General features: G+C 36.4%; 1 protein-coding gene across 5 annotated transcripts; it reads left to right on the forward strand.

Moving 5' to 3' along the window:
• The first annotated feature begins 6 nt into the window (after window positions 1-6).
• SYCP2 (synaptonemal complex protein 2) lies at window positions 7-24,860 on the forward strand. Of its 5 annotated transcripts, none has more exons than XM_017734525.1 (46): window positions 7-173; window positions 914-958; window positions 1,580-1,720; window positions 1,964-2,092; window positions 3,026-3,130; window positions 3,708-3,732; window positions 4,405-4,490; window positions 5,309-5,397; window positions 5,924-5,958; window positions 6,557-6,699; window positions 6,777-6,829; window positions 7,048-7,093; window positions 7,271-7,366; window positions 7,743-7,803; window positions 8,361-8,509; window positions 9,272-9,346; window positions 9,803-9,961; window positions 10,674-10,773; window positions 11,349-11,467; window positions 12,413-12,473; window positions 12,578-12,635; window positions 12,838-12,974; window positions 13,279-13,376; window positions 13,602-13,720; window positions 13,961-13,991; window positions 14,250-14,314; window positions 14,420-14,477; window positions 15,135-15,190; window positions 15,690-15,738; window positions 15,859-16,033; window positions 16,427-16,494; window positions 16,880-17,059; window positions 17,778-17,961; window positions 18,382-18,629; window positions 18,744-18,914; window positions 19,039-19,206; window positions 19,586-19,676; window positions 20,176-20,334; window positions 20,642-20,769; window positions 20,963-21,057; window positions 21,139-21,238; window positions 21,662-21,720; window positions 22,030-22,108; window positions 22,530-22,586; window positions 22,863-22,964; window positions 24,138-24,860. In XM_017734525.1, exons 2-45 carry the CDS (start codon window positions 935-937, stop codon window positions 22,929-22,931), a joined length of 4,398 nt encoding a protein of 1,465 aa, XP_017590014.1. In that variant the 5' UTR covers window positions 7-173; window positions 914-934; the 3' UTR covers window positions 22,932-22,964; window positions 24,138-24,860. The 5 variants fall into 5 exon arrangements, with proteins under 5 accessions (XP_017590014.1, XP_017590018.1, XP_017590025.1 ...); XM_017734529.1 differs by having other exon boundaries at window positions 16,430-16,494; XM_017734536.1 differs by lacking the exon at window positions 20,176-20,334.
• The last annotated feature ends 45 nt before the right edge of the window (window positions 24,861-24,905 follow it).

A 24,905-nucleotide genomic window follows, 5' to 3' on the forward strand; every position in this document is an offset into this window, starting at 1 on the left:
CTGCTCGCTGCCGGAGAGCCGGCGGCACGGTCCGGCCGGGCGTGGGGGTCTCCTGTGTCCAAAAGGGGGTTCTGTTTCCTCCTCAGGGCTGTCTGAGCGTGCCGGAGACAGGAGAGCTGTGAGGTGTCAGCACAGGCCTCAGCGGAGGCCGTTGCGTTCTTGTGTTGGAAAAAGTAATTTAAAATCACCCTATATTTGTTATTTCTGTCTTACTTAGTACAGGAATAGCTAGGCTGTGTTCCCAGTTGCTATTCTACAGAAGTCGTTTCTTATCTTTAGTCACTGTTTGCTTGGTCTATATAATGTCTGGGATGGGGAGACCAAAGCTGCATGTTGTTGACTGTAGATGGTTTGGTTGGTGTAAAATAATTCATACAAGGCATGAACAGGTTCATTGCTTTTCTTAAATGTTCAACAATGCAAATACTTTACCTGCCCTTGAGTATTAAGACACTGTTTTCAGAAGCCTCTGACACCCAGATCTTGCTTTTAGCTGGTGACAGTCACTTTGCCATCGCTGTATATATAATCAAGAAGTCTATTTCCTGTATCATTTGTGATATTTGTGTTAAATGATTCAATTTACCATTTTATGGTGAGGCCTTTATGGAGTTTTGCTGTTCACTCACCTGTCCCAAATAACCATCTGTGCTCTTTCCTTGCTGGGAAATCCTGAGGGTTGTCCCAGGCCCGTCTGTGCCTCCAGCCATGAAACTGATCATTCCTTCCTCTCTTTTGCTTTAAGTAATTGTTTATCAATGCAAGAAAGTTTCCTTATAGCCCCATTAAATAGCTTTTATATAGCATTTATACTACTGACAAACTTTGGAGTTTGTAATGTATTTTGACTGATTGCCAATGTGTTTGCAAAACCTCTTTAAAGTGTAAGTGATGATTGTTCCCTTTTATGCAGCTGAGTTGGTGAATTGCAAAAATGCCAGCCAGGAATGAGTTGCAGGTATGTGCTGATGGAGCAGAATGAGTATTGATTGTTTTAATTACTGGCATGCAATTGCAAGTAAAGTCTTCAGTGTGGCAGTGCAGTGTGGTAGGAAGAAATTTTCCTTTGACATAGCTTAGTGCAAAGTAGCTGGGTGGAAAGCAAGAGGAACTGGAAATTGTTATTGATGAAAATAAATCATATACATTTGGCAGAGATTAATCAACTGAGGTGATGCTTAAAATGAAAATGTTGAAATCCAGTTATAACTGATTTAGAAAGAATAAAGGGGCAAAATGCCTAAGGTAACTTGGAAGTGTAAATATTAAATATACTGAGTAAGGGGCATTGATACAACAATCACTTCTGTAGGAATTTAGTTGTAAATGAGGAAACATTTACAACTAAAAATAGCTAGTTAAGGGAAATAATTCTCAGTGCGTAAGTATTTGCAGGATTAATGTATTGAATAAGGTGCTCTATACTTAAGGTTTTACATTTAATTATTTTGTGATTCAGAATATTTGCTTCAAATGCAGCAGGTGATTGTGTAAAACTTGCATCGAATCTGTGTTAATTAATGTGTTGTATCAGTGTTAAGCACACAGTAATACAGTTGCTTTGGTTTATTGCTTACAGTTTGAAAAGTTAATTGACGAAGCTACAAGAAAAAAGGATTTCCAATCCTTAGAACAATTTCTGGCCACAGATGAATGTGAAAATGTCTCTCACAAATGCAGCAAACAGTTTGCCAACAAATTGGACAAGCTTCTCTGTTGGGTAATGTAATCATTGCATCAAAGTCATCTACACCATTTTTGGAAGAGACTGAAAAAGATTTTTTCATTTGGCTTGGTTGATACCACCACTTGATTTAAGAACCCAAAATAAAATTTAAGCATGAAATCTCTCCTTTAATCTGCAGTTAAGGTGGCTTTTGAGAACAAAAAAGTCATCTGGTTAATTAAATATGGGTTCTTGTGGGACTTCACACTAAAGTTTATGTTGTAATTTCAATTTCAGGCACTTGACAAACAAGAAGTCAGAAGCATTTCTATTTTACTAAATGCTATTCAGAAATGTGCGAAAAAAATCAGCATAGCAGGAGAAGATGGACTCCCAGCAATGATAAAACACGGTCTTGTTGGAAGGATAAGTAAAACCATAAAGCATCTGTGAACTTCTAAATAAATATATGAACATCAATGAAGTGCATAAGCTGAGCTTAAGTGCTTCAGTGCTGAGCAGCTCAGTGTTTGATTTGGTTCTTGATTGGGTCAGAATTAGGAATTTCCCATAACTTTGCAACAAACATTGTTCATATATAAATGTTCTTTGTCAAGGCACCCCTTATAAAGGGATGCTGCTCTATCCCCGTGAGGGTTTTGCAAATCATGCAATATATAATTAATTTAGATATGCTTCCAGCAATTAAAACAAGATGATATATTTTCATACAAGTTTGCTATATTGCTATGGACTCAAGAATTAGAATTTCCTGGTGCTGTTTAATTTTTTCTGGTTAATTCCCACAGCAGCAATTTTGTACCTGCTCTTTCAACAGATTTTAGTGCTGTTCTGATTATTTGGTGTTATTTTAACCTGCATGTTAGAAACATGAATCATTTGTAACTCAGCAAATCCTGAGCAGATACCACTTCCTAACTGCTTTCACGAGAGATTTCACTGGAGAAAATTAATGGCAATGTCAGATGAGAGTTACTCAATTGCCTTCTCTGCTGCTTTAATAATAAACAACAAAACCAGGGTGATGATAACCTTATCCTTGTATTCACACCTAGAAACAACATTCTTTCATTCAGTCATTATCAATTTTCAGCTGTTCTGTCTGTGGTGGCAGATGTCAAAGTAGATCTCCAGTTCTTGTGTTAAAAAGTCCCTAAAATCCCCTAACTTTGTTTAGCCTGAGTGAAAAATTTCAGTCTGGGGCCAACATCTGCTCAGCAGAGTAGTGATGCTGTTGTTTGAATCACTGTGGAGTTTGTATAGATTTACTTAAGTATAATACAAACCATTGTCCTTTCCCAGGCTATTAAAATAGATTTACCTTTATTTTCCCTTTACATGGTCCATTGGTTTGAAAAGTTAAAAGGAATTTTGGTCCTCAGAGGAGATGAAAAGAATGAAATGCTTACAAGTCTGGCTGAAGATTTCTTCATCATGTTGCTGGTAAAAATACATTGATAATAAAATTTATTTATTAAAGTAACCAGTAACAATTATCAAAGTAATTGTTACCAGTTTAGAAATAAAAGGACTTTAAAATGTGTTTCTATTTAATATCTTCCTAAGGTTAACATTGCAATGACTTCTGAAATAGATTATAAATCATTTGGGATAAACAGTTTGCTGTATTCACACTAATTTCTTTTCATGGCTGACATCATGAAATAAATTGAAAAAACACCAATAACGGTAAATGCTCAATGAACAAAAATTTTTCATCTTGATCAAGTTTTGTTTACATCCATTATTGGTATTCTAGTCCAGTTAGATCTGTGAGTTTTCTTCTCTTCATAAAAATGTTTGTCATTGGTGAAATAATTTCAGTAAATTTAACTGAAATATAATTTTGGGAAAACACACTTTTTAGTAGAGATCATCTCTTAGATTCTTTGTTAAGGACAAAATAACTTCAAATTCTTAAATGCTTTTTGATTACTTTCTTCAGATATATGTTGCCTGACCTTTTAATGCTGTAATATTTTCTTTATCAAAATGATGTGTTTTGGGTTCTTTATTGCAGGCTGTGTGTGATAGCAGACCTGAAGGTGAGCTTAAAAAGCAGAAATGATGTTTAAAATGTCTCTCAGAACACGGAAAGGACAACATTTCTCATTCCTGTGACATGTCAGCTTTAGTTTGAGGTTTCTCTATGGACAGGTTTCCTTGTAACTTGCTGTTGTCAGTAATAAAAAAGCACTATAAGTCTCAGAGATGGCAAATGAACTGAATTATTTTTTAAAAAAGGTGGTTCTAAGGTCCTGTCACAGCTCAGCACAGCGCAGTGACCCTTCCTTATTGACCTTATCCTCATGAATGTCACCCTGCCCTTACCTTTCAGTGTGGCACTAGAGAAAGTCCCTACAGACTGTTTGTTGTCATGACCAAAAGGGAAGATTCATTTCTTTGGCCCTGGGGAGAAAAATTCCACCCCCTGAATTGTATCTCAGACAGCTGAGTTATAGGATTGACCAATCACATTTAAAAATTAAAAGTCTTCTGCCCAGGGGAGTTACACAGTGATGCACAGGAATAGAAACATAGTTACTATAAATTGAAGTAACTATTCTGTTTTATATATCACTAATCCTATATAAAAAGACAGACATGCTGTATTTTATTTCTGAATGAAAAGGAATCCTTTCCCAAATGTTTATGATGGGGCACCCTAACAATACACTCTTGACAGGTCTTTGAATTATTTCTTTCCTGCTTTTTAGGTAAAATGCAAATATTAGAAAACTTTGTTCTGAGAACATGTTCCCACATCACTGATGCAAGAATTAATATTTATGTTCAGCAGGAGGTAAACATCCTTCTTTCTAAGCAGCAGTTTTCTGGTTAGTGTGTTAACAGACTTTGTGGAGAGAGTTATTTAACTGTGCAGATGCTACAAAAAAGAGAATATTGTGGTGCTCTAGGATCAGAAGGATTGTTTAATGTTTCTCTGGGAATGTTTGGATTTATTCATATGTTGGGGCTGTTTCAGATTACTGACCTACAATTTTTTTTTTTTTTGAGAGTAAGTTATAAAATAGTGATAATAAAGTTCTGGTAGGAAAGCTGTATAAAAGCAGAGGAAACAGTGTGCTCTACAGCTGCTAGAAATAGGATTAAGATTGTTGGTTGTAAATTCTTTAGTCACTTGCAGGAAATTTGCGTTCCTTCTAGTACACTCCAAATTTCTCCTGTTTATTTTAGTAACCTCAGGTTGTCAGGGTTTTTTTCCCTCTAAAGAAAGGGAAAGTTATAAAAAAGTCTTCTGTAAAGGCTACATCCCTAAAGGAACGGCTTTTTAATGCTAATTCAAGGTACACTTTAGCTCAGCAATCAACTGCAGAGAGAACTCTGGCTTTGAAAGATTTTGTTTCTGTATTTAACCTATTTTTTAGCAACTATTGTTCACATTAAAACTAAGTAATTCATTGAAATTGAGGTTGCTTTAGTAAGATAAATACCATTTAGAACTCATGTAGAACTCGTCTCTTCTTGTTTTGCAGTTACTTAAGCCTGTTGCTTTCTTCAGTGGTATGAAATATATTACAAGGGCCAAAAATAAGAATAACTCAAACTTTAACAAACTTACGTTATTTAATCTTGCTCCCTTTTTTCCACTCTTCGTAGGTAATAAAAAAACTGAATTTATTGCTTGACAAGATCCCTCGAGATGCCAGGAAAAAGATACTTTCTACAAAGGAGATGTTACTTGTCATGTAAATGATCTTTAGTATAATTTTTATATCATTCCATCATTTGCAGAGCTGGGAGGCAGTTTTTACTAAGCTGTTGTGCAGATTGATCCCTGTTTAACTCAACTTCTGCACTTGCTGTTGAATTCTCTGTGGACAGGTATTCTCATGGGTTATTCTCCATTAGAAGCCTGAATTTTCCTCTTTCCCAGTCTGGATCAGGCATCTCTTCATCCCAGTTGTCATAAAATAATTAAACTCCTATTTGTAAGAATGTGCTTAAAAAGCACAGTGAATCAGTCGCTGGAAGGTTCGGTTGTTCACACTGGAAATTGTTTTACAGCAATTCAAAAAAGCAAATAAAATCAAAATTGTATCTATCAGGTGATTCAGGTCCCCCAGCAGTGCTCCCAGAGGTATTTACCCCTTGGAAGTCTTTCAGTTCCATGGAATCAGGGGTTTGTCTCACACATTGAAAGTTTATAATAAACCTTTACTCTGGGCCTTGTGTTGCTGTCACTTTTTGATGAAATGTTCCTTTGTTTGGCAGGAGTGAAATGGGGAGGACAATTTTGGATGCTGGAGGTGAGCATGGGACTTAATTTAGTATTGAGCTTCTTAAATATTAGATGCAGACCCATTAAGAAACCAGAGAAGGCGTTTTGAAGCTGCAGAATGTTGTGATTCGAGTTATCTGAAAAATTTAAATATTGCAGGAAAACAAGCTGCAAGCTGAAATGTTTTTGTGTGTTCAGCATAGGGGAAACGCATTAAAGTTTTCAATTCTTCTCTAGAATGAAAGTTTTAAAATAGGAAAAGTGATAAGGAAGTCAGTCTTTGAGGCTGTGAGCTGTGACCATGGGTAGTAGTACTGTAATTTCCCTCAGGGATCACTTTGGTATCCAGCAATTTCCCAGCTCAGAGAGATCAAAGTTGAAAACTTTCTCTTGTTTAAACACCTGGTGTGGCTCTGACAGTCTGTGCAAGTTTGGTTGGAGTTCATTTTGAAAAATAAGTTGTTTAGTCATCGTTATTCCCATACTTATTTTTCTAATTATCCTTTATGGGTTACATATTTGGATCTAATAGAATCTAGACTATGTTCAGCTCTACTTACGCCAGTTTTCTCATACTATTTTTCACCTCAGTAGTTATTTAAATCTCCTCTTGTGTTGTGCTGCAGATTATGACACACAAGTGGCCATCACAGAAGCTCTGTGCAGAATGGTGGCAGAGAAGCAAAGGGGAGAACTGGCCTCCCAGTGGTTTCCCATGGAGTTTGTGGCCACTGCATTTAGAGGAATTAAAGATTCGGAGTTTGAGACAGTAAGTCACACAAAGAATATTTCTAGGGAGGGAAACTTCCATTTACAATTGTTTAAGAAAGTTCTGTGTTTTAATAGGATTGCAGAAAATTTCTTAACCAGGTGAATGGCATGCTTGGAGACAAAAGAAGGTAAAAGTGATTTTTTTAATGCTAAGGGTTTTTTTGGGGATTTGTTTTGGGTTTTTATGTTGTGATTAAATTTCATGTTACATCCTTGGGGGAGAAATTTACTTTGGGATCTCTAAGTCTCTAAAGTGTATGAAAACAAAATCCATTTGCTGTGTTCAGATCTGCAAAATTTATTTACAGCATTGTAGAATACTTGAAAAAATATCCTTTTCTTACAGGGTTTTTTCATATCCATGTCTAACAGCAGCTCTTGATAAATATGAGGTAAGGTACTCTGCCTTCTAGTTAAGAAAAAATAGAGCTAAAATAAGATCACATTTTTTCAAAAGTATACAAGTAGACATGGACTGAAAGTTTGTCACAGGTTCAGATCAACATGAAGCTTCTTAGCTGGTAGAAATCTGTGCTCTCTGCTCTTGTATCCTGTTCTTTTTGTTTTAGCTCCAGATACCACTGGATGAAAACCTGGAAGCATTTTGGATTGATTTCAATGTTGGCAGCAGAAGTATTTCTTTCTACGTGGCAGCAGAGGATGCAGTAAGCTGAGATTTGTCTCCTGCTGGGTTGTTATGAGGCAGCAGATATGCATTCCTTGGAGTGTGTCAGATTTTATTTCCCCACGTTCAACATGTTGAACTTACTGTGTGCATTCCAGTGTTGATGAGGCTAAAAAAAAATCCAGATTTGCTGATATTTAGATCAAATAATTTCACAGTAATGACTTTCTAATGCTGTTTGGAAATAGCTTAACATGTACACAGTGAGCAATAGTGAAGCACAAGTTCCTGTCACTCTGTGTAACAGATGTTTAAAAGGTTGGAAATTTGTCCTCACTGAATGACTTTGATCTCTGGATTTCATTTAATTGTAATATAATACTTCTCTTTCTTTCAAAATGTGTTTTTCATGTAAGGAGCTTCAGTGGGAAACCGTCCTTATACGAGAAGATGATGTAAACATGTACAGCCTGGAAGGTATTTGAACTCAAAAATTGGACCTTTTGTTGTATTCTTACTTGGGTTTGCAAACTAATGTCAAACTGATTAATCTAAAAGTACTGACTTAATCTAGCAAAGCAGAATTCTCCCTTAAAGTATTGTAGGAACTGTTTTTACCAGGGACAAAATTGCACTGCTGTCGCATCTGCACTTTGGGCATGCAGGTGTGATTTTATGAAAATAATTTCATAATCTTGTCTTAGAGTTATTTCAATACAAAGTAAGCCATAAGACAGTGACAGATAATATTTCTTTTGATCTAATTAGAACAATAAATATCTGTAATTTGTTTACAGCTATAGTAAGTAATCTTCAAAGAAAATTCTGTGGAATAATATACAGAATAAGTATTTCTAGAAGATTAAATCTTAAATTGTTTCACTAATAAAATTTTTGTAGATTAGGGTGAATTAAATAAGATATTAATCTTAGTACCTGAACTGAGGAATCTGTCATGTGCTTACAAACATTATATGAAATGAGATGCTGTTAAATTGAAATGAAGTTGCTTTTCAAATTTTGTTTTTGTCCAGAAAAAGGTTCAAGGAAATTATTAACGATAGATCTAAAAAGCCCGATGAATGTGGGCACTCTTGAAGGAGGGAAATTTCTTTTATATTTTGATTCTATCTTGGAAATCAAAGATGTGACCAGAAAGATTTACGGATCTCGTAAATGTAAGGTAAGATTTAAACACCTTTTTGAATAGTTTTTAATTGATTCAAAATCAGTCTCATTGCCATATAAATGTTCCAGCTGTGATTATTGGTATCTCTCCATACCAAGAGTTTCTAATTAACTGGTACAGAACAGCAGAATATGTTAAGCTTTGGGAAAGGTGCTTAATAAGGACAAGAGGAAATTATCTCAAGTTACACCAGGGGAGGCTTAGGTTGGATTTTAGTAAAGTCTTTCCACTGAAAAGGTTGTCAAGCCCTGGCACAGGCTGCCAGAGCAGTGGTGGAGTCCCCATCACTGGGGTGATTTAGAACACAGTGGATGTGGCACCTGGGGACATGGGTTAGTGGTGGGCTTGACAGTGCTGGACTCAATCACCTGAAATTGGTGATTGGTGAAAAAACACCATATCTTAATGTCAAATATTGCATATTTAATTTTCCAGAAACACGACCTGGTTGCTTACAAATACTTTCAGAAATTATTCATGAGCTATCTTGTTTTGCAATGCAATTACCACTCATGAATTTACTCATTTAGTAAAACACTTCTAGCAAGCCATACGTTACTCCTTACTGCTTGTAACAAGCTCTTTGTCCTGAAGTCTGACTGACTGAGGAACTCATGAGGGATGGAAATGCTGTGAATTTGTAGCATCTGTTTTTCTCTGTAATCTGATTTCAGACACTTATGATCTCTCACTTAAATATTTTGTGTCTTGTTTAAAATAAGAGCAAAATGTTTATTTTGACATATCCCTTTGCAGGATTTCAGCAAAAAGCAGTCTTCATCAATAGCCGAAACAACTGTTCACATCGTCTTTGATGAAAGTGGATCCCAGGTATTTTACCTCAGTGTGCTGAGATGGTTTCTTGGGTTTGTATAATTAGTCTGATTATTCATAATTGTTTTCACTGTGAACAATTACCAAGGACTTTAAAATATCAATAGGTATAGATAAGTCTAAAGCCAGGCAAGTGTTGTCTAGTATGTATGTATTGTTTTTCTGGGGAAATACTAACATCTAAATCATAGAATAAAACAGGCATATGCGCAGGGGAAGTTCTTTTATGTTCACTGTTACTTGAAAACCCATTCTTGTACCAAAATTAGTAGTTAAGTTGGAAGCTTTTTAGTCTAAAAGTCTGTAACCTCTGAATTTTATCAGAATCTCTAGTGGGTGATGTGTTACTTAGGGTGAAGAAGTTGCTCTGTGTATTAGTATAAATATAAAAATAAGACATTATAAAATCCTGATATTGTATACAAATTAAAAGAAATTAAAATAATTCTATAGGTTCTGGTACCAGAAAGTCAATTGTCACCGGGTTTGAAAGAAAAATCTGGAGAGGAGGAGGAGAAACTCAGTAAGTACAAAACTCAGCAACCTCCTGGAAGTTTGAGGACTCAGAGTAAAAATAACAGTCAAGAAAAACCCAGAGGTGATTCCTCCAAGGTAAGTAGGATTGTCAAATCAAAAAGGAGTAGAGAGAAAATGCATGTCAGTTTAAATATTTGTAATATTTAATATTCTAACCCCTTCTTATTTGACAGTTAGAATATAGTTACTACAGGGTTTGATTATTTTTCTTATGACTTGACACTAAACTATAACAATCCTTTTGCTAAAAAATTCGTTAGTATTTTGAAACTGCAGTAATGTGACAGAAGTGAAAAGGAATTGTTAATGTTCTTTAGACAACAGTGTTCTGAGAATTCTCTTTAAAGAGAAGTTTTTGAAGACATGCTCAGATGCCCCAGTATGGAAAAGTCAAGTATGGCCTCAGAGACTGCTGGGGAGGGGGTAAAAACTGAAATAGTCACCATGTCTTCATCGGGCAGCAGTGGGTGTCTTGCAGGAGTTTCTAAACCTATTTCTTCTTAGTTTGTAGCTTTGCAGAATCTCCAGGGAATCCCTTGCTGGGCAAGGGACAGGATTTGCCCATACTTCATTGAATTAATTTAGAAAGCAAAAACCATGAATCTCAGTTTAAAAATAACTGAAGTATAACTGCATAAAAATCACATTAGCTTGATGTCTGCTGCAGCAGCAATTGTCACTCTAAAAATGGAAAGTGTCAAGAGACTCCTGGCAATAGATTTTCTGAATTCTTGTTCTGTCAGCCTTAAATCAGTGTATTACGGTCAAGTTTTTTCTGTTCCTCAAGATAACTCCATCTCATAAAAGGAAAGTGTCTGAAGCATCTGTGCTTATTCCTGGAACTACAGGAGCTTCCACAAGGAGTCCACTGGGTTTTGTTAGCACATGTAAGTTTGCAAGTGCTTTCAGGGCAAAAATGCACTTTGAAAATGGTCTTTGAAACTCAGGTATGAACTGTGATCCTTGGCAGAGCTGGAAATGAAAAGGAGAGGTTATAAAATCTCCTGAGCAGATGCTTTAAACTCAAAATGCTTAAGGGCTGCTTGCTCCTCGTCCATAGACATGGTGTGGGACAGGGGCTGCACTGCATTCCCAACAGCTGAGGGTCACCTGGCCTTTTTCCTGCAGCTGTCAGACAGCTGCTGGTGCTGGAGCAAGCTGAGAACTCAGTAAAAATATATTACAGGGAAGTCTTTAAATAGCAACCAACTATTTTCTACCAGAGCCAGCCTGTAACAAGCTTTGCTTTTGCCTCCAGACATCCACAGTCTGTGAGCTCTTAATCTCAATATAACGTAGTTGGAATCAATGGAATTATTAAAGGTCTATAAGGGGCTGGTATGAAAAATAACCAGCTTTTGTTGGAGTTCATGGAATAGCTGTGGTTGTGGGCAAAACTCTTCTTGTTGTAATTGTAATGGGAGAGCTGGTGCAATTCTAACACATCTCTGTTTTGTTGCAGCCACTCCTTTTAAAGGGAGATTTAAATTGCCTTTGGAAATGACCAGCTCTACTAAAAGGTCTGACAATGATGCAATAAATGAGAGCAGAACAAAGAATTTCTATCAGGAACCTCCTGGAGTATGCATGTCCTCTGTAGCTAAGTCTTTTTCTTAGAATAACATTAATTTCTAATTTGTTCCTAATTCATATTTCAGAGAGCTAGAGTTTTACAGTCAGCAAGTCACTTCTAGAAAATAGTATGTTTTACTTTATTGCATGATGTTTTCTTGCCCTCTGAATTTCAGGTTTAACATGTTTGAAGTCAGACTGAGCTCTAACAAAATTAGGCACAATTTGCATTCGCTCATCAGTTCTGCCCCCAGAATTAACTTCCTATTTCTGGAACCTCAGTTCTTCCTTTGTGTATAATAGGAGAAAGGTGCATGCAATAATCTCTAATTGATTATGCACTAGTGAAATAGCCATAAAACACAGAATACATTCAGCTGTGCTTATGAAATGTTCATGTCTTCAGCTTGTAGCATTTAAAGTGTTAGTGCATTTTTGATCAGGCATTCACTACTATAAAAAAAACTAAATAGGTGTCACTGACCTGCAGTTTAAGAATATTTTTGAGTGTTTTCTTCCAATTGAACAATGACTGCAAAATAATATTTTTATATTATTTCTGGTTGTGAATGTCTGCCTTGCTCAGATTCAGGTCAAGCCCCAGACTATGGGACTCTGAAGCATTTTTTGATCCAGCCATGCTTTGAAAAAGGCTTTCATGTACAGAATGTTTTGTTTAGAGCATTTCTTTGGCTTTTATGGGCTGTAACTGGCAGTGTTACTTACTGTGCTTTTTAGAGGGGGCAGAGATGCACAGTAGACAATGAATTCTGCGAAACAGAACAGATCAGGAAGTCAGATACCATGAATGAGGCAAAAATACGTGAAAAATACAGCACTTCCATGAAATGAGAAAAAGAATGTCATGTTTTGTTAGGGAAAGCACAAGTTTATGAAGTTGTACTGCTTATGGTCCTACACTAATATTTCCTTTTGGGTGTCGTTCCACTGTAGCAAATGTGTTCTGAAGAAGTTTTAAAAATTTTACAAGAGGCCACAGAAAAGCAAACTTTAGGCAAGTAATTTTACAAGCATTGATAGTCCTTACTTCTAAAATTATTTTAATTTTTTCCATTTTCTTGGTCATAATAATTGACACCAAATTAATGTCTCATTTAGATGAAGTGCTAGATATTGTTCCTGATTCTCAGCCAGCTGGGAGAAGCAACAAACCTTTGTAAGTATTGGAAAAGAATTCCAAGTCACTCTTGTCACTCACTTTGAAGGGAGAATTTTCAGGCATTACCAGACCTAATATTTTGTTGAAATTTAAAATGCTTTGATACTCTAAGATATATCATCATTTTCCTATTTTATGATGCATGTTTATTGTAACTGAGACTCAAGTTCTGACAGTAAGATGGTGTTGTCTTTGTTAGGCTGCCTGGTCTTTTGGCGACTTCTTTTGATAAAACTGAGCCATGGAAGAAAAGAACGTTCCCTCTTCCTGAGAAGAATATAACAACTGGGGACGAGCAAAAGCCAAATCCATCACGAGCATGTGCATCCCATCCAGGTGATGGTCACACTTGGTCAACTGTTACTCTGAAAAATAGATCAGAGAAATTAACTTGCAATGATGCTTTTTTTCCCCCCTTTATTACTGTTGGTTGAGAGAACTGTGAAACAAAAAGCATTTATTCAGGTCTTTGAAGTACCTCTCCAGGTAAAGAAATTAGAAAAACAGAACCAAGACAATTAAGTTGATACCATCCTTAGTGGCAGTCAGAGTGTTGATCATTTGGAACAGAAACTGTTAAATACAGAGGGGAAAAATATTGAAACTACTACTGAACCATGGTTTAAAACATTTCTTTCAGCCAGAGTGTCTGACACATCTTTGCATACTCATCTTGCACAAGAGGACCCTGATGTTCTCCTCAGAAAAGAGTCTTCAAATCCAAAACAGTCAAAGACAGTGAGAGTTTCTTACCTTTCCACTTGCAATTAAGAGAATTGTCAAATTTTCAGTGTTTCAGAATTGGTGGGTTTACTGTCATGGAAGGGAAAATTGTTTTCAAATGACTGTAATTTAATCCATGTAGGAGACATTTAATGAAGTTTAGGGGGTTGTTAGGAACCTGAAGTTCTGTGTGCAGCTTAGTTCTTCTGTTGGATGTTGAGTCTTAAACTGTTTTTATAGAAACCAAAGTCTAAAGAAATGGCAGATGCAGCCAAATCACTGATCAGTAAAATCAGTGACCGATACAAAGACAAGAGTGATGAGAAAAGCAAAGCAAGAGATTCCCTGGGCTTTAACAGGTATGATGTGAACCACTTCCTGTTGTGATGAGTCTTTGTGTGCCTCTGGCTGTCTCTGTGATGTACCGATGAATGCTGATAAATGAAAGGGGCTGGGCTCTTTTAATCCATCTTTTAACTGATGTTGTATTTAAATGCATGAATAAATTTGCTGGGTTTGATAAGGTTTGTGTTTATATAGGCACTATTCTAATGCATATATTCTAATGAGCATTTAACAAAATGTATCTTTATTTTTAGGACACATTTAAATAAATCCTGGCTCTCCAAGGTAACAGTGCTTTTGTTGGAATTGTTTTTAATATGTATATATATGGTGGTAGTCAGTAGGTGTAAAGGGAAAGTTAACAAATACCATTGAATATTAAGTATTTGTAGATGTTAATTATGCATTTGCTGCATATATGTTTTGCCATATTGAACTGTTGCTGATTATCTTCATGATGAAGATTTTGCTTTTTGAGATGACAGTGTCTATGCATGCACAGTCCAAATTTGACAGAGCAGCTAACTTTTCATTTATGGATAGGAAGAAGTTCAGGAGAGGACCCTAAAAACCACTTCTTTTCTTAATATAACTGCTGGTCATGTTCTGTAAGTAGTTACAACATTTTCAAACACGATTTCTGATTACTCACACCTGACTGTGAAATGTTCATTACTTCACTCACAAAATTGATCTCTGTGTCTGTTTTGCAGGGATGATGTCTACAACTTTAACATCAGTGGGTTTGATGAGCCTACAATAAAGCTTGGAGTAAGAAATAACTGCAACTTATATGTTATGAATAAGATAGAAAGGAAATCAGTCAAATGTTGTCTACTGAAAGTATAAAAAAGATCTGAAAATGCAAATTATATCAGTGAACTAAGTGGGGGAAAAGGTTTGCCATGTAAATACCTCTAGCATTCTCAGATATTTAATATACTCTGTCTTAAGATTCTGGCCACTTCAAGCTATGATGATGTTTTTCCTGAATTAAGAATTAAACAGTGTGTTAGGAGTATCATTATCTTAAATTATCCTGACAACGTTATTGCCATCCTTCTAATCCCCATTTCAAAGACATCTTTTTCCAGATGTTTGAGCAAAAAGAAAATCTAATGATGATAAAAGATGGTTTTGCTTCTTATGGCTCAGAGGAGCCTGGTGAATTGGGGAAGGTGGTGAAGCAGGTGGTTGGGAACTCTTGTGTTGCTTTGAGATACTGAAAGCTTCAGTCAGCTGCAGCTGGTTTTAACTGTGAGCTCTGATAAATAATTCTAAGATAGAAATTAATGACCATTAGTTTCTCAGTGTAATAACTGAGGAATAAAACCCTTAGCAGGTACTCTCTGGTAGCCCATTTAATTTTGTTCAAGTTCTATAATAAATGAAAACCTCCATTTGTTTCCTCTCTATTTGCATTTTTAGATCCAAGAATTGCGTGTGACTGAACTGAGTGTTCATACAGAGACAAACAAAAAAGGGTAGGATGTTCTGTTTTGATTGCTGATTATCCAAGTACAGCCTGCACTTTCCAGCAGGCAGTTACAAATTTCCAGGGAATGTTGCATGACAAGAATATCTTGGCTGTGTTGGTTTTTTTAAGCAATAAACACTGCTGTGTTGTCCTAGGCTGTTCCATGATTGTCCTTTGGGAAGGTGATATAAAGGAATGTGTTCCATGAAGGAAACAGTTCTCTTCATGGAATGCTACAGGGGGAGAAACTCCTGAATAGAGAGGGATGGTTTTTGGTTAATGACCCTCCTGGAAAGGGCTGTGTTGTTACTGTGTGCTCTTCCTGATAACTGGGAAACAAGCACAACCTTTAGGGTTTGAGGTGAACAGGTAATTCCAAAATAATGTGGAAACAAAAGTAGGTACCTCTGTTTGAATCTTTAGTCCGCATATCATAGGAATAGTAGGAAGTTTAAGAACAACTATTTTTAAATGTATTGTGTAAAGGTTTTATTTCTCTAATTAAGGAACACAACCACCAGTAAATCCAGTGCGGAAGTGAAAGGAGGAAAAAAGGTAAGGGTCAGATTTTTATGGATCAGGATAACTTGTCTTCCTGCCTTTAAATATCAATTATGTAAGCAGACTACGTGTAAAAACAAATCAATAACTTAAGAACTTTTTTGGGTTTTGTAGAGTAGGAGCAATCGAGACAAGAAGCATCTCTTTAGTGACTCAGACACAGAAAACAGAGGGGATGACAGCAAGACAGAGATCAGTTGGCTGGAGGAATCCAAGAGAAAACCTAAAGCCCAGATAATTGATTACAGTAGAAATAAAAAATCAGGGAAACCAATAAGCACAGACAAAAGTAAGAAACCTTTTTCGTATTTCTGAAGAATGCTGCAGTAGATTTGTCCTTAGATATTAAGTGCCCAGCATGGCATGTGCTGTGTTGCAGGTACCATATATTTTTGTTGTCTTGTTTCCAAGCATAAAGAATTTTCAAATTAGTTCTAATCATTTATAAAGATCAATTTACAGAAATTCTGTACTTTAATGTGGAAAACTGTTGGAGGATGGGACAGGTAGAAGTTGTTGTCAATTAAAAAAAAATGTCTTTTTAAAAAAAGAATGGGCTGAAATCAGTTACTGAATTAATCAATTTGTGGGCATGAAAGTGATTCTGTTATTTTACAGCTAAAAGTAATGACAAACATTTGAATATTTCCTGATTTTTTTCAACCTTCTTGAATTGTAACAGCAGGTAAATTCTCGGAACCTGCTTGCCACGTGGATAAACCTAAAAGCAAAAATACAAATAAGAAAAAGGTAAATGTAGATTTTCAACTAGATTTTTAATATAGATTCAAAATCTCTTAGTTCCCCCAGAAACTGTTTTAAAATAATTTTTCATAAATATGGGATATTTATCCCAGATCATTTGTTAAATACAGTTTATTCTTTGCAAGTACTATATTCTTTTCTTGTAGTATTTAGCTGGTTTTTTAGGCATAAGTGAGTTAGAATGATTTTTGTACATTGATACTGTTTTTAGTAGAATGATGGTTGGACTCGCTGAGCTTTGGTAAAGTTAAACCTTTTTAGCTGCTCTGAGATAATACATTTCAGGTAATTAAACCAAGTTACCTGCCATTTTATCTTATATTTGTATTAATCATTCTTGTAAATTGAAGATGGTTTTATTCTTCCAAAGACAAACAAATGTAAACCCCAGAATTCAAAAACGGATGAAATGATAGTAAAATCCACCAGAAAAAAACTCCCTCGAAGAGCAGCAGCAACAAAAAATTACAAAGAGCCGTCCAGTTCTGAGTCTGAGAGTGAAGAAAAGATTCCAACGTGCACCTCTAAGGAGAAGAAATCCAAAATACAGGTGTGTGGTTCCAGTTGATTATTAAAAATCCATTCCTGCCATGTCTTTCAAAGTAAACTCTGCTCTGCTTTGTACTTGTTACTTCTGAATTTTAAGTGCCCAACATGAGTATATTGAAGTTAATTTTATTATTTTTAATATTGCTTTTTTTTAATGATGTGTATTGAGCTGCTGAGAAAATCAGTCCTAAGTGATCTTCTTAGTTTCTCTTTCTGAGTATTACTCTGCTGCAAAGGACTACTGTGAGCTGTATTTTTCAAATGTGACAATATTTGAAAGTATCTTTAAATGGGAGGGTTTAGTGAGCCAAATCTTGTTGAGTTGATGTGATGCTGGTAATGCTGTGTCAGTACATTTGCTGAATATCCAAGTAGGATTTTTAGTAAATGAACGCTGGTTGCTGAAACATTTTCATTGTTTTAGTATAACATGTCAATATACATGGAAAGCTTTATGACCTTCATTCATTAAGTCCTGAAGCATCAGTAATTGCCTCCAATAATTATTTCATAAGAATAGAAATTTATGTGTTGAGTTAAATTCAGTGGTTATTGATGTTGGAAAACCTGATTTGCTTATGGATTTAAGTACTTCTGATGATGGTCCTTCAGCTTGATCAATGGTACATATAGATAATATATCCATATCTCTCTTTATCAGCTTTTATGTGCACTGTGGTTACAAAGATGTTTATATATAACGTTTTGTACTTTAATAGAAACATATGAATGGTGCAAACAAGGATTACAGGTGGCCAAAGGTACTGCAGATTGTACCTGTGGAGCCAAAGAGAGTGGATAGCTATGTGCAGAAAGCACTGGTCAAATCCAGGAATTCTGCAGAACAGAAGGAAGTGGAAATGCCTTCAGCTGAGAGCCCTGCCTCGCTTGAGACAATGAGATGTAGGTATTTTGTCTTCTAATTTCTAGCAGTACTGAATCAAGAAGTGGAGGTTAATTGAGGGTTATCACAGCAGTAAATTTTAATTTTATTACATGGTCCTAAAACAAGAGATAGCCCATAATTCCAGGTGCTCCACATAATTTAAGGAATTGTATTAGTATGTCACTGACATTTCTACGGGTTGGTGCAGTTATGTGACATCAGTGTAATATAGAAACACATCATGTCAGTGTTAGAACAAATCTGGTACTGCTGAAACTCAGAGAGGGAGAAAGGGGAACTGTGGCAAGGCCTGTGCCAAATTCCACCCATCTGAGGCTTGGAAATTCCTAAGGCTGGAGCAGGGAGCAGTGTGGGGCTTTGGCTTCCCTCGTGTAACTCCCGTTGCTGGCGCTGACAGTGCAGGAATTGTTTCCTAGGTGCTGACAGAGTGTCAGGAGATGTTACTCCAGAGCACAGTTCCAGTGAGAGGTCACTTGGTCTTCAGGAGTCGACACTAGAAGACAGGGAAATGCTAAACTCTGAGAAAGAAATCTCTCCCAGTGATTTCTGTCCACAAAATAAGAGTATGCAAAGTCTGGGTGTAAGTCAGTCCCCTGAGAGAGCAGTTACAAAGGTGACATTGGGAAGGAAAAGCTTCTCACCAGTTTTAACTGAAGCATCTTTGGTAAGAGCATTAACATTTCTCTAGAGCTGTTTTAACTGAAATTGTTCCATTCAGCTGCCAACTGTTCTGTGCTTCTCCTCTCAATAATGTTTGGGGGGTTTTGTTCATGTACAGCTCAGCTTAACCACATATAAAACTGTCAGTGGCAAAAATTCCAAGGGAGCTGCACCAGAAACCTGTAACAATAATGAAGATTCAGGTTTCCAACGTTGCTTTTCGGACACGTTTTCTGTTAAAGGAATGCTTCAGGATATCACTAAACCTATCCCCAAAAATAAGGAAGAGGTATGTTCCTAAATGCTTTGCTCTTCAGAAGAGACCTGCAGCTCTTTGTCTGTTTTACCACTTTACAGGTGGTGACATTTAAGGGACATCTCCTTTCAATCACGATTTTTTTCTTAATGTGTAGCTCAGCTTAACAACGTATAAAACTGACAGTGGAAAACATGCAAAGGGAGCTGTGCTGGAAACAGGGAATGACAATGAAGATTCCAGTCTCCAGTCTTGCTTTTCAGACACACTTTCTGCTAAAGACAAACTCCAGGATCCCACCAAGCCTCTCACTAAAAGTAAAGAGGTGAGTTAGTATATTTCTTGCTCTCAGAAGAGGGCTGCAGCTTGGCATCTGTTTTATCTGCTTTCCAGGTGCTGAGGTTTAAGGTAAATGCATCTCCATATTAAACACAGATCTTCTTGGGACCTGCTAATAGTTAATTTTTAAATATTGGAGATAAATTAGATAATTATTTATCATATGGATACAATGAAAGAATTATATTCCAACAAGATCAGATACAATTCGTATTTTAAAAAAAACAACAGGGAGTAAATATTTTCTTAGTGACCTCCCATAAAAAATAAATTATTTTCTCAACATAAATGTGAGTTTCTGATGGAGACTTCTAAAAGCAATTTAATTTTGAAGCTAGTAAATAAACCAGTGACTTTTCTTTTAGGATTGTGTACCACCATCTCCATTGTCTGCTTCCAGCAGGAGTAGAGTACAGTCTTGGATTCAAGAACCTTATGTCCCCATGGATGAGTCAGGTACAGACATTTAACACAAAAGACTTCCTATGTGTCTCCGTAAAGGTTAAGAAAAATGTTTTATTTAGCATAATAATATGGCCAAAGTTTTTAAATCTTGTTATATAGTTTCAGTATTATTCCATTTTTTACTCTTTTTCTCATTTTCTCTGCTGTTTTAATTATTCTTAAAAAACCCTGAAAATTAGACTCCAAAATACCGATTTAGTGAAGAGTTAGTTGTGTTCCAAAGAAAGAGGCATTCCCACTGATACTGGGGAAAAAATGGGGATAATGGTTTTATGAAGAAAAATCCCAGATTTGCTCATGAGTCAGAGTTCAGCTGAATGTCCCCTCTATAAATGTAATGGTTATTAATTTTTATATAATTCTCATGTTTTAAAGCCAAGACACATCTTCCTAGAGTTTGCATCCAATGGGTGAATAAAATCTTCTTTATCCTTCCATCTGATTGTTCTAAATAATGCTAAAATGCAGCACTGTTTCCATGTTTATGAAGGACCGAGTGCACAGACATACCTCAAAAGAACTTACCACAGTGACACAGAAAGCAACTCTGATGAGGCAGAAACAAGCAAAGAGGAAAAGAAAGGAAGGAGAAGAATAAGTTTAAAGCCAAAAAAATTATTTAAAACAGATGATGCTGCTACTTACAGAGGTTGGTCATGGACTGACTGTGCAAAATTTTAAAATAATGTGACAAATTCAAGTTTTTACAAGAAAATATAATATCCAAAAAAAAAAGGCATTTTACATGTTAAAGCAGAGAAATAAAATATTCTAAATGTTTGGAGACTGGATCCATATAAAAAGTCAGAAAATTGATATGAAAATAGAAACTGGTTTCAGCCATCTAATGGGTGACATTAATTTATATATAACGAAAGCTGTCCTAGGCCCTGTGCTAACTTCACATAGGGGACTTTATAATACTGCAGTTGACATTATGTTTTGTTTCTCTTCAGTGTCTGAAAGTGTCTCCACTCAGTCTGTAAATGACCCGTCTGGTTTGGATGGGGAATTCTGGGAGCATGGTTGCTCAACCATCAGCATTTGTCAGCAGCTCCAGAAAGAATTTACCAAGAAAATTGAGGCAAGACCCTTCATGTACAGTATCACTTGGGGGGTACATGAGCACACAGGTGACAGCTTGGCTTGCACCACACAATTACATTTTAAAAAAGGGGGTTTGCTGTGATATTAAGCAGTTACAGTACTGAACATACTACAGGGTTTTTTTCCTAAAGTGGAAATAATCTGAATTTCATGTTAAAACATCCCCATAGAACCGCTCCCGGAAAATGGATAATTTTAATAAGCAAACACTGAGAGCTGCCCATCAGCATTTGGCAACAATGAGTTACCAACTCCATGAATGCAGGTCAGTAATGGAAGATTGCTGTTAAAACATCCTTAAAATGCAGTGGATACCTTCTACAAGTAACTGGCTTTGTTTTGGTAGGATCAGGCAGCTGGACAAATTTCATTTTACTCTCACTGAAGAACTTGAGAAATTTGAAAAGGATTCTCAATCCCTGAAAATCATGGAAAAAGAATTCTTGGTTTGTATTTTAGTTGTTTGATCTTGAATAAAAGGGAATTCTTGTGGAATCTATAGAGTATTCACTTCATCTTTAACTTAAGATCATTAACTTTGATTTTCAAAGCCTTTTTTGCTTCTAGTTGGGTCAAATTTCAAATAATGCATTTGAGGAGTTAGGATGCTCTTAGAATTCTCGGGCCACTCTATGTTTTCCTACATGTATCCACTATATGAATTTCTGTATGTTTTTCCTCCTACAATAAACTCCTACAAGTACTTTATTGGGCTGGTTTCTTCCAGCTTCTGTGGGGGTTGTGTAACTCCTGCCCCTTCTGTGTTTAGTCTGTTCTTGTGGTCATTTTGTTCATATTAGATATTAATTACTTTTAGTTTGGAAAATCAGTTTCTGATGATTAGCATCTATTAATATTTTTCTTTCCAGGCCTTTTGGAAAAAGCATTCCCACACTTTTAGTACGTACATGAAAAATGAGCAGCAGAGGTCAGTAGGGTTCACTAATCCTGGGGTGCGATTTGTGTTCTGTTCAGTTGAGAGAGAAGTCAGCACAACTCCTCTCTCTTCCATAAAGAGAGATGGTTGATGAGATGAGAAAATGAGATTAAAATGTTCATGTAATCTCCAGCTAAATTTCTCCACATACCTGAGGGACTGTTCCAGCAGTAACAATGATGGGGATATTTATCCATGCTTTAAATGCCAATAGACTGCCAACAATGGGCAGCTGTATTTGTGCTCTGTGTAGGGTGTTCATATGTAGCAAAGCTGTTTGAACTGCCTGTATTTCTTTAGAATTCAGATTCTTAAAGCTTCATTTGAAAAGAGTATCTACCATTCTGTTGACTATGAAGAAAATGTTTTTACTTCAGAGGTATGGTGAACTTTTGCTTTGCTCATTTTAATAATTCCTCAATTGTATCCACAGATATAAGTACAGACCTTTTTTCTGAAGATTTTGTCCTCAGCATTATATTAATGATACATAAGCATTTTTGTAGTTTTTAATATTTATTAAATGTTCTTAATTTAAAAATATTCAGCGTTTATGCCTAGATTTCACCCATTCCAAGGTGTGTGCAGTTATCAGGACTTACACTGGGTTCTGTGGCTTTGTTTATTGGTGTTACTCATGCAAGAAAGAACAAATTTAAAACACACATCCCTTTCCACAGGCAGGTGGCTGCATGTGCATCTGTATTTCTTGGTTGTGACACATTTAGGGATGCAATTGTTTGCTTGAAAATGTGTTGGCAGTTGTGAGCAGAGGAGATGCATTCAGTGTCTTTTTGTAGATGCATCTGATGAAAGAAGACATAAAAGGACTCCAAGACAAATTTCTAAAAGAAATGGTAAATAAAGTTATCTTGTCCTCATTTTTATTTAGTTTTTGCTGTTTGAACACTAAATTACTAAAATTTTAATTTCTGGTTTTTAATTTATGTGAATGGACTCAGTTCTGAGTCTTAATGTTGAAAAGAATCACATTTGATATGTTAAAAGCAGCATGTATAGTGCACCAGGTACATTAAATAAAATCTGCCTTTTTTTCAAAAGCATGTGATAAATGTGGTGTGATTGATGTGATAAGCAGTGATAAAAGTGATAAAGGTAATTTTTTTGGACAGCAAGAAGAGGAGCTGTGTAATGTTCGCCGAGGATTGCAGGCCTTGTTTCAATCAAAGGCAGAATTCTGAAGTGATTTTTCAGATTCCTTCCTGAAATTCGAGGTGAATATAAACACTTTTGTAATGGAAAATTTGACAGCTTTTTCTTTTTTTTCTTTTTTTTTGGTCGCACTTAAGGAAACTACTGTAATGGAAGTTTATTTTCCTTAGTAATACTAAAATCTGTGTGGATAAGACTTTTCCACTCACCAGTGAGATTTGGAATTATTTTACTGAGTCTCCTAAAATGTAATTTGTAATTTTCTTTTTAGCACATGCTACTTTTAAATAAGTCTTTAGCAATTTTTATAGGTTACTTAACTGACTTTCAGAGAAATGACTTTGAATTGCACTTTGAATCTATGTTTTGGGTCTGATCCAGAATACAGTCAGGAATTTTTTAGGGACCAAACCACCTGGTTTGGTCTCAGTGCTGTTTGTTGGATTTCAGTAGGATTTTCTAAGAGAGAACACTCTCAACACTTGTGCTTGAACTGTTTGAACACTGTGTTTGCAACTGTGTTGCAAATAGTTGTATTAAACAGGTCAAGAAAAACAGATAATGTCTGTTGGGTTTTTTACACAATGTCATTTCTATTTTCCTTTAAATCAGTAAGAAGTCAGATAAAGCTGCTGTTCAAATATTTTGGGTAAGAATTTGAAAACCACAAGGCTGTGTTGTCTCTGGAAATGATTATACTGCAATTTCCAGTAAATAACTCAGTCCACTCATCCCATTTACGTAAGCGTAGGGATGTTTTCTGAGCCTCTGGTTTTTGTGTGGTTTGGAGATTTTTTGAGCCTGTGCTCACTGTAATCTCCACTAGATGGACTCCGTGAGATGTTAAACTTTTCTTTGCCCTGGTCTGATTGAATTTTATCTGAATGAAACAGGACTTTTCTTGTAACTTAAAAGGTTTTTAAAGTGCACTGCAAGGCCCAAGTTCTTTTCTTAGTGAGGCCATGTTGGAAAGATAATACAACAGCCTTGTTTTTAGTTAGTGATAGGAACTGTGCACTGCAGGCCTGTTTCTCTTTCCTGTTGGGAAGAAGCTGCGCAAGAACAGCCTCCCTGAACCCTCTGAGGTGTGATCCCAAATTGCAGCAGGAACCGAGCACAATCCATGGCCCAGGGAGTGTCCAGACCCCTCCACAGCCTCCCCCAGCAGCAGGCAGGCAGTGCTCAGTGCCAGGGGTCAGTGGCTCTGGAATTGTCACGAGTTGTGTCTCTCCCAGGAGCAGAGCAGAGGCCGGGCTGGCTGAGGAAGGAGTGGAGAGCGCGGGAAGGACGGAGCCACCCAGAGCTACCCCGGGGTTCAGGTGCAGCAGTGACACAGCTCAGGGCCATTGTTTGACATTTAAAAGCTGCTCTAAGTTACCCTTACAATGTTTTTCATTTTATTATGTTTTTCAATGTAATTTTAATGTGTTTTATATAATCTTTATTACCAGTGGAAGCGTGTGTCACTGCTGAACAGGAGTGTTCTGTGCATGGGTAATTAGCCAAGTTTAGCTTGTAGTTAACAGTGGCTCATCTGCTCTGCTCAAATTGAAAATGCTTCTTCTGCTGAAGAAACTTTGCTCTCCTTTCTGTTTATACTTTTTGTATATTGCAGCTGGACTATCATTATATTGTTGTTAAGAATTAATGCTGTATTATTAATAATAAAATGATAAATATATTTATGTTAAAAGGCTAGTTATGATGTTACATATTTCTGTGAAAAGCCAGCAAGTTAAAAAATTTCAATAAAGAGGAAAAAACACATCTTTGGATCAAGTGATGGGGTCATTCAAGTCTTCAGCTGATATTCAAGTAAGATAAACATTAAAATGTTGACACCGCTTCTCCCAGGAGCCCTTAGTTCCTTCTCCCATTGCACTGGCACAGACTTTGTGTTGCACTGTGTGTCCTTACCTTCCATTCCTGCCTGACAGTTTCCCCAGGAGCAGCTCTGGTTCCTGGGATTCCGTCCCCACCTGGGACAGAACAGACACTCTGTG

This window comes from Corvus brachyrhynchos, unplaced genomic scaffold (genome assembly GCF_000691975.1).
Source record: "Corvus brachyrhynchos isolate BGI_N302 unplaced genomic scaffold, ASM69197v1 scaffold10, whole genome shotgun sequence".
NCBI lineage: Eukaryota > Metazoa > Chordata > Aves > Passeriformes > Corvidae > Corvus > Corvus brachyrhynchos.